We start from the raw sequence: 11,412 nt of genomic DNA, 5'->3' as shown, positions 1-11,412 counted from the left end.
ACTTTCCACAATACTACACATTCCTTTGTCTCATGCCCTTCTGCACACTTCTCACACCTAGGAACCTTCCTCCTACACACTGCTGACACATGAGCTTGACACCTGTAATAAAGTAATGTATTCGGCACAAAAGCTCGTACAGGATAATGTATCCTAACATCACTTTGTCGGGCAAAGACAGCATCAAAACTCAAAAGAACAGACAATGACTAATGTTTCACTACTCCCGCCACCTTGTCTGCGTCACACCAAACAACAACCATCACAAATACTGGGAATCTTCCCCTTCAGTTGGTCAACTTTTACATTCACTGTTACCCCAGTAATCACTCCTTTCAATGGCACCCCTTCCTTGAGAGCAAAACAATTCACATTTCTTGCATCCATTCACTTAATGTGGAGAACAATTATCACAGACCACTTCTGGTTACCCTCACCAATTCCACAACACCAAACTCTGTTTTCACCCACCCTGAAACCACAAATGGATCCCCAAAAGGCAAGGGTCCACTTTTAACAAACACGTCACTCCTACAGTCACAGACTCATCTTTAATCTGACCCTCGGCTCTGAGAACTTCACACATACCACCTCCGATGCTTCGACCTCATTAACTTCCCTTTCTCCCCCGGTCTTAAGCTGGCTCTGCTTACACTTTCTAACATTCTTATTTAACAAACCATCTCCCCTTTTCCGCCATTTTTAACCGACTCAAGCTCACCCCCTTCCTCCCTCTCTCTCTCTTAGACCTCCTCTGCCAGCCATTCCTCCTCCGCATTCAAAGTATACGTATCCTTATGATTATACTGCACTTCTCCTGACATACATCTTGCCCTTGCCTTATAGCAAATGCCTCACATATTCCTATTCCCTTTTTCTAGCGCTGGGAACATGTGACAGTGGAATGGTGACGTKAATATTCAGCGACGCTCTACGGTTTGTGTACAATTTCAAGCTTGATCGGAGGGTTACGTTTAGGACAACTGCATCAAATGTGTCTTTGTTTTGTRTTATAATCGTGAGGTGAGTAAAATAAGATTTTATCCCACTAAGTGTATTGACATTTTCGAGATTAAAGCTAGCTAACTTGAAGCGAAGTGCCCTGCATTGCTATATCAGCACCACCAGTAATATATGCGGAATGCGCAACCATTGCGGATGTGGTGCAGAAAAAATGCGCATCGCTGCGACAAACGCAATTATAAAGGTGTTAGACATCGTCATCATCAAGTTGAAACCTATATTGTAAATTATTTGTAATTTGTGTAACTATTTGGTAACATGTATTATATTTCTCTCTTTTGTAGAATTCCCTCGATCCTCTATTTACTCAAGTGTATCTGCACTTTTGCATATCTCTGTTGATGGGTACTGTCATATAGTTGTTTTTTCTAATATAAAGGAATTTAAATTCTAGTTTTCAGAGAGAGTGCATGTCTCTCTTGGCCATATTGTACAGTTGATGAACGTCTGCTCCAGGACTTTAGCTGTAGGCTACCTGGTATGAATGAATAATATCTTATGCAAACGAATGCACATTATAGTGAATGTTGTTCTCAGTACGTCCCTGCACAAGATGCTCTCCTAGCGCCCCTATTTTTTTTATGTGCCACTTAGTTGTATCCTGTGAACATATGCCTTATGCTGCCCCCACTGAAAGATTAGTTAGTTGTCAGGTAGATATTGCTCACGTCCCCAACAATGCTGTGGTACGGCCGGCCATCTGTCGCAGTGTGAATGGAACTGTCAGTTGGTCCGTCTGTAAACCAGGSCTGACTCATGACTGAGTACTARGAGGAGGGGGGGCTGCTGTACGAGCACTCGCCTCCCATGCACATCAAAGTGGAGTCTCCGGAGGGACCCTTCGGAGGGGGCGTCTCAGAGGACGGCTTTCCCAGGGAGGATGAGGACTCAGAAGGCAGCTGTGACCAAAGCAGTGGGCTGCCTGGTGGACTCCCCTTCAACGTGGTGGTGGTGCATCCTAACATCATGACCCCTGGCATGTCCTCAGATGACCTCCTATCCATGGAACAGCGTAAGCTTTAACCAACGTTTAGCTATTAAATGCATGTCTACTGTTCAATATTAATGCTTGCAGTGGTGCTCTGTACTGTTATGATAAATATGTTATCACTATTAAATTTTTATGTTTCACCTCATATGACACATAGRAAACACCTATAGATCAACTCTGTCTTTCTGTAGACAGAGGTATGTCCTCTGTGTTGGCAGCAGGGGGTGCAGGAAAGAGGAAGAGTCGTTTTAGCGGTGCAGAGCTGGAYGTGCTGGTTTCTGAGGTGACGCGGTGTGAGGGAGAGCTTTTTGGTCCTGCTGGGAGGCTCCGGCGCAGGGAGAGAGAGAGGATCTGGGCAGGGATCCTGGAGCGGGTCAACGCTGTGTCCAGAGTCCCTCGTACCCTCCGTGAGGTCAAGAAGCGCTGGGACGACCTGAAGAGACGCAATGGAGGCAGGCTGGCAGACGCTAGGCACCGKACTTGTTACCTGCCATCRAARAGAGGGGCTTCCATGCTGGYAKGGTCAGCTCAGGCAAGCCCCAGGCTTKACCAGGCCAGACAGAAGCAAAGCACCAGAGGYAAGYCCAGTTTCACYTGCTTKACTGATACAGAACCAGGTAAATCTGAACACTAACAATGAGGTAAAGCCTTAGATTCAAGCCTTGTAGGAACATTCAGATAATACATGTAAAAACTGCACTTTTTAACCACTGCTTTCTACTATATCCTCTTGTTTACTGCAGTGGGTGGAGGTGAAGGGTTGGAGAGGGATGGCTTTGAGAAGGATGAGGATAGTGGCGAGCGGGAAGGGGAGGTGGGAGAGGCGGAATGCGAGGGGGCAGAGAGCAGTATGGAGGAAAAGCTGGGTTTAGGACTGGGAATAGGGCCTCCCCCTAACTCGGAACGCTGGCTGCCTCCCTCTCCCCTCTACAGCGCCCCTTTCCTCAATGGGACCCCTCAGCCTAGTCCCCAGCCCTCACTAGGGGCCCAGCAGGGACCATTGGAGGCCCCTCCTCGCGGCTTATGGCTGGAGGACGAGCTACGCGGCGTGGGGGAGGCAGCTCTGCAGCTGGGGGATCGGGTGGAGCAGAGTCTTCGGGAGTTTGGGGAGGGATTCAGATGTGATATGAGAACATTAGTGGCCTCTCAAGAGGCACTGGCAACCAGCCTACAGCAAAACAATGTTCTCCTGCAAAGGCTGCTGGGAGTCCTAGAGGCACAGCAGCAGCAACAACAACTACCACAGCAGCAGCCACATCATTCCCAAAAACAACAGCCACAACAATCAATAATGCAGCAACCACAACAGTTACAGCAGCAGCAACCACAGCCTCAACAACCAATTCAGCAGCAGCAGCCGCAGCAGCAACAACAACAGATACAACCACAGCAGCAACAACTGTTACTACAGCAACAACAACTGGTGCAGCAGCAGCAACAACAACAGATACAACCACAACAGCAACAACTGTTACTACAGCAACCCCAACTGGTGCAGCAGCAACAACAGCTACAACTGCTACCACAGCAACCGCAGCAGCAACACCCCCAGAGTCCAAGTAATCAACCAATTTTAGCAGTTGCCCCAGTACCACCACCCCCAGATATTCTTGATGGTACCACCCGTCCAGATCCACCCGCAGTCATTAATGGACCCGTCCAACGGCCAAGGCGGGGGAGAATTGTTGACCATAGACGAAGAAGAAGGCGTTAGATAAAGAGATGTAAATAAGCTTTGATGTACTTTATTTATTTTCTCTTATACAATCTGATTTGAAATAATTGTGTCCCTCTAATTTCAACCAAAGTTGAAAAAGTTATGTTTCTTTAGTACATTTCTTATGTAGAGTGTGGAAAGTATTCAGACCCCTTGACCTTTTCCACATTTTGTTACGTTACAGCCTTATTCTAAAATGTATTCAATTAATGTTTTTCCTCATCAATCTACACACAATACACCACAATGACAAAGCGAAAACAGGTTTTTAGAAATGTTTGCATTTTATTTTTTATAAACTGAAATAACTTATTTACATAACTATTCAGACTCTTTGCTATGAGACTTGAAATTGATATCAGGTGCATCCTTTTTCCATTGATCATCCTTGAGATGTTTCTACAACTTGATTGGAGTCCACTGTGGTAAATTAAGGTCCCACAGTTGACAGTGCATGTCAGAGCAAAAACCAAGCCATGAGGTCAAAGGAATTGTCTGTAGAGCTCCGAGACAGGACTGTGTCGAGGCACAGATCTGGGGAAGGGTACCAAAACATTTCTGCAGCATTGAAGGTCCCTAAGAACACAGTGGCCTCTATCATTCTTAAATGGAAGAAGTTTGGAACCACCAAAATCTTCCTAGAGCCGGCCTCCCGGCCAAACTGAGCAATTGGAGGAGAAGGGCCTTGGTCAGGGAGGTGACCAAGAACCCGATGGTCACTGATAGAGTTATTCTGTGGAGATGGTTGTCCTTCTGGAAGGTTCTCCCATCTCTGCAGCCCTCTACCAATCAGGCCTTTATGGTAGAGTGACCAGATGGAAGCCACTCCTCAGTAAAAGGCACATAACGGCCTGCTTGGAGTTTGCCAAAAGGCACCTAAAAGGACTCTGACCATGAGAAACAAGATTCTCTGGTCTGATGAAACCAAGATTGAGCTCTTTGGTATGAATGCTGAGCGTCACGTCTGGAGGAAACCTGGCACCATCCCTAAGGTGAAGCATGGTGGTGGCTGCATCATGCTGTGGGGATGTTTTTCAGCTGCATGGACTGGGAGAGTAAGGATCGAGGGAAAGATTAACAAATCAAAGTACAGAGAGATCCTTGATGAAAACCTGCTCCAGAGCACTCAGGACCTCTGATTGGGGTGAAGGTTTACCTTCCAAAGGGACAATAACCCTAAGCACTCAGCCAAAACAATGCAGGAGTGGCTTCGGGACAAGTCTCTGAATGTCCTTGAGTGGCCCAGCCAGAGCCTGGACTTGAACCTGATCGAACATCTCTGGAGAGACCTGAAAATAGCTGTGCAGTGACGCTCCCCATCCAATGGGGAGTGACGCTCCCCAAATATAGGTGTGCCAAGCTTGTAGCGTCATACCCAAAAATACTCGAGGCTGTAATCGCGACCAATGGTATTTCAACAAAGTAAGTAGAGGGTGCTCTGTACTGAGTAAAGGTTCTGAATACTTATGTAAGTGTGATATTTCTGTATTTTATTTTTAATACTTATGCAAACATTTCTAAAAAAAATAATGCTTTGTCATTATGAGGTATTGTGTGTAGATTGATGGAAGAAAAAAACTATTTAATACATTTTAGAATAAGGCTGTAACATAACAAAAATGTGCAAAAAGTCAAGGGGCCTGAATACTTTCCGAATGCACTGTATATATTATTCAAACTAAACACAGTAGGCTAATTGAAGGTTCAGCCCTCATCCACATATATTAGCATAATGTATTGGTTGGAAGTTGCTGCAATAGAACCAAGAAATGTCAGCGATTTCTGTTTTTGTCTAAATATTGTCGATAGACAATCAGCATTACAGTGACAGAAAGCACTTTGGAGTCTGCAGCAATCTATCATTAGAGCATATTAGTAAATGACCATTGAAATGTAATATACCAATGCTCTTCCAATTTTATGATACATATTAAACATGCATTGTGTGACAGGCTGGACATACACATGCAAATCTTAGAAAAAGTATTATACAATGTGTATTTAACATGTGATGATAAATCATTATAATTGGCCTATAATGTTTAAGATATGGAAATGTTTCCCTGCATAGCTCTTAAAGGAAAATCTGTATCAGTATGTATTTTGCTTCAGATTTTCTTTCTGTTTTTCGTGATGTTATCAATTTATTAAGCATTATCTACAAGTATGATGTATGTGTTATCTTGCATGCAGTGTCTGATGTGTAGACAATAAAATGCAAGGGATCTGTAAACAAATTAATAATTTGTGTACCATTTTGCACAATTTATATATCTAAATATAGTTTTAGGGTCTGACTCTGTTCTGAGACATGTATTGACTAAAGATTAATAAAGGCAACCCTGAACTATATCTCATCACAGCTCTTTATTCAGACAAGTGCTGATGGTGCAACCTGGTGACTGATGTGAGTGAATGCTCATGGATAAATGTAAAATGCATTGCTTTCGTTTCAATACTGATGACAATCTGAAGTGGATAAACATATCACCTGCAGAATGCAGTGCAGGCCTTCACACCATCACACTCTAGCGGCCAGTAACATACTATACAATTCGTTTCGCCTTCTGCCTTCGCGTTGAGGAAGAGGGGTCATAGAGAACCATCTTTGGAAGAGTGCTGCATGGGTAAAACATGGCTGCTGTGAATTCGTCAGAGAGACGCCAGGGCGACCCCAACGATGAGCTGGGGGACCCGGGGGGTGTAGCACAGAAATGTGAATCATCTGACTATAAATCGACAGACCCCGATAACACTTTTGCTATTGAAATAGACAGAATTCCCAAGGACTCAAATGAAAATAGAGAATCTGGTATTGTTACCGATGGGCTTGCTAGCCAGACTGAAAGTAGCATTGCGCTTCGAGCTAATGATAGATCAGAGATATGTGACGAGTTGGTAGATTTAACATCTTCTGAAGAAAAGACCCACAACACCGATGTTTCCTWCAACAAGCAGCGGCATTTCGATTGGTCTGAGACGGAGGACGAGGAAGACGGCACGGATGCAAAAGAGAATGGAAACGACGGTAAGTTTATGTTTGCTAGCTAGCGTTTACTATCTTTCTTCGAATAGCCTGCCTTATCAATATGAGCTATCTAAGTTTCGTCTATCTATTTAGGAAAACAGTCGTGTGCAAAAACAGACTGAAATGTACGGGGTATCCCTGGAAACATGCAGGATGCAGCATTGACTGTAAATGTGCTCATGCTCACTTTAATTGCCAAGATGCTAGCTAGTTGTCTCATGCACGAAATGAGCTAGCTTTGTTATTGGCCAACCGTTTATCCAATAGAATATTGATCATGCAGGTGACTCAAAATAGTACACTAATCGTACCCTTTGATGGCATAAATGCCTTTTCATAATATTTTTGTGGAGATTGATTTGTGTAGTAGGACTGTTTTCATATTTAGTCTCAAAACGTTTATATTCATGCTTACTCATGAACGCTTCACAATGACAATGTTTTATTTCTTTTGAATTTATAGTTCATAATGGTGATATGGGGATGACTCCTGAGGTGCAMCAGGATAAGATTACTGAAGATATCTCAGATGCAGAGGATGTGGGAAAAGAAAAATCACATTCTGACGAGGAGATGGATGTATCAAAAGACACAGGTGAASAACAAGATTGTAATGGAGGAAAGGGGGTGGAGGAGGAAGAAGAGGAAGAGGAGGAAGAAGAAGAAGGAGGAGAAGAGGACCAAACAGTGAAACAGAGGAAATGTAGTTTGGAGTGCAAAGACTGTGGGAAGAGGTTCACCCGTCGGGAGACATTCAACCTCCATCGTCACTTCCACGCTCACCAGGATGAACTGGCCTCACTCACCTGTAAGGAGTGCGGCCTTACCTTCCATCACCGCAGCAGCCTCATCAAGCACCGCAGTGAGCACCAACAGAAGGTTGAACAGCCTGTGGAGCGGAAGAGAAGGAGCCCACAGGGAGTCCACAAGGAGGAGAGGTCAGGCTTCCAGTGTGACCACTGTGAAGAGACTTTCCCATCACTGAGCAAACTGAGGCTCCACACCTGCAACTGRGCCCCGGATAAGGCGTACCGCTGCCCCCTGTGCCGCAAAGAGTTCCGCATGAAGATCTCCATCACCAGCCACATGCAGAKCCACTCCCTGAGCTCCCACCCCTTCCGCTGCCAGGAGTGCCACAAGAGCTTCTCTGACATATTTTCCCTGCGTGACCACCAGGGCTCCCATGCCTCCCTCAAGCCCTACGCATGCCCAGAGTGTGGCATGGTGTTCAGGCACCGCTCTGTCATGGAGGACCACCGTCGTAAGCACACAGAGGACACACKAGGCCCCCACCGGTGCAACATCTGTGGGAAGCACTTCAAGTATTCCAGCCTCCTGCAACAGCACCAATACCTTCACACAGGCCAGAAACCATTCCGCTGCCCAGACTGTGGCAAAACGTTTGCCTTAGCCCAGAACATGAAGGCGCACTGCCGCCAGCATAGACGYCACCCTCACYCKTGCTCTATRTGCCCCCTCACTTTCCCCGACCAGGGCAGTCTGCAGGCTCACGTGTCATGCCACGAGACAGTCGGGGGACTAGACAAGGAGAACACAAACCACGGGGTGGAGCCAAAACGTATATTCAACTGTCCCCTCTGTCCTCAGAACTTTCCTTCACCAGCTGACCTGAGGGCTCACATGCTGATCCATGAAGCGGAGCATGAGAGGATGGAGAACGGGGCGTGTAAAGACTGGGAAACAAACCGTTACACCTGTCCCCACTGCCCTGCCACCTACTCTGACCAGTCTAATATGATGGCCCACCTGACAACTCACGCGTCTGCCCGGGTCAGTGTAGAGAGGCAGGGTAATGGACTTGAAGTAGGGAGATCTGCTCCACTTAACACTGCCAATGTTCCAGGGAGGTGGCATAGGGAGGAGATGAGTAGTAAGCCTTTAAAGTGTCCAGACTGTGGCAAGTCGTTCCGTCACCGCTCTGTGTTAACGCTGCACATGCGTATTCATTCCAAGGACAAGCCTTACCAGTGCAGGGTGTGCAACAAGTCCTTCAGATTCAACAGCTATCTGCAGCAGCACATGATCATTCACACCGGGGAGAAACCATACAAGTGCCCAGACTGCAGCAAGGACTTTGCTTTCCTGCAGAACATGAGAACRCATCAGAGGCTGCACACACAGAAACCGTTCCGCTGCACAAAGTGCCGTAAGGGYTACAGCGACGAGAATCAGCTTCAGCGCCATTTGCTGTCACACAACGGCGAAAAGCCCCACAAGTGCCACCTCTGRGAAAAGAGCTTTGGGCTYGCCTACCTGCTGCGGGACCATCTGAACACCCACACAGGCGAGAGGCCCCATCGCTGTCAGGAGTGCCACAAGACATTCCCATGGCTCGGCAGCCTGCTGGTGCATCAGAAAATCCACGCTCGAAAGCGCCAGGGGTCGAGTCAGCCTTARTCTTTTCCAATGGCKATGAGGATAAGAGYCAYGGGTAGCAGGGSCCGGAGCGGAGGCAGGRTGGCATCAGGCTGGCCCAGGRSGGGTGGAATGGGGCGATCAGGTATGGACACGCCCCAACAAACACCTCCATATCAAGTCCCAATGTCWAGGAGTCCTGAGTGGCAGAGGAGGCCGGCCCAGCCACAGCCTCCCATGTTTTCATCCCAGATGGATATGCAGCAGCCAGGGGAGACGTCTGCGAGAAGGCCTCCACCAGTCCACCAACAGTGGCGGGTGGAAGGTGGAGAACTGAGGCCTGTCCCACTGCCTAACCAGTCTCAACCATCTCAGGATCCTGAAAGACAACCAGCGCCTGTCCAACAGCAACCATCTCCACAAACACAGCCACAGCAGGTACCACAGTCTCCACTGATACACAACAACAAGTGCAATTACCGCTACAGCCACACTACATCTACATCCGCAGCTGCCGCCAACAGCAGGTTCAGCATCATCTACAGTCTCCCTGATCCAACAGCAATTACAGTGGCAGCAACCAGGTGGACAGCTCCAGCCCCAGCCAGTACCACAGCAGCAGTGGCAGCCTGCAGACACTTGCTCCAACTCCAGCAAAAGCTGCCCTGGTTACCAGATCTCAGCCCCGGCCCACCCCACCACAGCAACCCCAGCAGTGGCACTCAGATGGCCTGCCTCGGCCACCCCCACAACAACAGCAGAGGATTCAGGCAGGGCAGAGGCACCACAACGTCACAGCCTGGCTTAGTGCATCTCAGGAGCTAGAACCCCTCCTCCAGGAGAAAGTGGAGGGACCATGCCTTGGTAACAAAAACACCCCAGTGGCCGGGCCACAGAACCCCAGCCCATTAGCTGTGAGTGAGCAGGAGCACACAGGCAACAGCCGAAGCCCATGAGCTGGGGTAACACACCCACTACACCACCAGTCCCCACACTGAGCTCTGTTCAGCTTGACTTCCCTGGGTCCCCCATTTACATGGATGGGCTGCTGTGGGGTGGGCTGAGGACCTCCTCCGCGTGCCACCATCCCAAGCCATCAAACAATGGGCCAAGAGCTTAAGCTTACCAAGATGGTCGAGCGTCTCAGTGGCCAATGCAAAACTGTTAATGAATCACCACACCTCTAGAAAAGAGGACACTAGAGTTTGGGACTTTAATGCACCTCTGGTAATGTCCCCAACTGTTAGTTCATCAGAGAAAGCTGGGAGTGGGCGTGAGCAGCAGAAACAGTGGTCCCAGCTCTACTCAGTACATCCTCTCAGCTCAGATGGGCCACAGCTCTGTCATGTCAATTTCAAGCCCTCCATCTCATGGATTGGAGGTAGTCCTGGGATTTCAAAGGATCCCCCTCAAACAAATCAGGCCTTAGCCAGGAGTTAGAGCAGCAGCAGCAAAAACATCTATCCTCCAGCTGGACCAATGTACCCACATCCACCCAGAATGTTCCCATCTCCATTCAATATGACCCACAACGTTTCACTCACGGGGTGGGACCCACTGTGTGGGTTTCCAAACCACTCCAGCTGGCCCGCAGCAGCAGCCAATGGTAACAGGCACTCAAATCATCATAAATCAGACCTCTCCTTTCTTCTCTCCTCTCCCTCCGCTCCCTCCACTTAGTTTGCCTGGCTCACACCCTCTTCACTCTGTAGCAGTCGGCTCTCTACCAAGGCCTCCACACCCAAACATTTTCTTCACGCCACAGGCGGTCATGAGTGAGAGGCCACACATGACACAGACCCTGTCGCTACCTCAGCTAGCCCACGGCCTGTTCCTCACAAACTGGGCCGTTTGCCTTATGCCCCAGACCGCCTTCTCCAGTGCATGATCTGTGGGTGCTCTCTACCCCGGGAGTTAGACTTGCAAATGCACTACATGCAGCATGCACAGGGAGAGATTTGACACTGGCAAAGAGTGCATCTACCACTCTGTTTTTCCAAATGTTTTTAATGTACATTTATTGTATAACTATAGCAATTTAGCTGTGTTTTGTGTCCTTTTTGTACATTCTCCATGTTGTTGATCTGTCACTCTATAAGAAAGGGTCAGATACTCTCAAAGTGTATAGTTTGTTAACTTTATCAAGCACAGTTGTCAGTTTTCTGAGTTCACAGCTTTACCTTGAACTGCAAAGAACTTAGAAATATGACTGTGTAATGTATTTCTTGGCCAGTACCATCATATTTACTGTGTTGTAAACATACCATGGATTTACCC

At 47.5% G+C, this 11,412-nt stretch overlaps 2 protein-coding genes across 2 annotated transcripts; both read left to right on the top strand.

Moving 5' to 3' along the window:
* Positions 1 to 641: 641 nt before the first annotated feature.
* LOC111958946 (uncharacterized) lies at positions 642 to 6,083 on the top strand. Its single transcript, XM_070437488.1, is given in 4 exon segments — positions 642 to 1,023; positions 1,308 to 2,035; positions 2,206 to 2,631; positions 2,758 to 6,083. Coding segments are annotated over 3 exon segments (1,653 nt in total). The 5' UTR covers positions 642 to 1,023; positions 1,308 to 1,779; the 3' UTR covers positions 3,729 to 6,083.
* Positions 6,084 to 6,292: 209 nt separating this feature from the next.
* Positions 6,293 to 10,174, top strand: LOC111958938 (zinc finger protein 11). Its single transcript, XM_070437484.1, is given in 2 exon segments — positions 6,293 to 6,759; positions 7,223 to 10,174. Coding segments are annotated over 2 exon segments (3,132 nt in total). The 5' UTR covers positions 6,293 to 6,365; the 3' UTR covers positions 9,961 to 10,174.
* Positions 10,175 to 11,412: the final 1,238 nt, after the last annotated feature.

Source organism: Salvelinus sp. IW2-2015, linkage group LG35, assembly GCF_002910315.2.
Source record: "Salvelinus sp. IW2-2015 linkage group LG35, ASM291031v2, whole genome shotgun sequence".
NCBI classification, from domain to species: domain Eukaryota; kingdom Metazoa; phylum Chordata; class Actinopteri; order Salmoniformes; family Salmonidae; genus Salvelinus; species Salvelinus sp. IW2-2015.
This window is presented reverse-complemented; position numbering and strand designations above follow the sequence as displayed.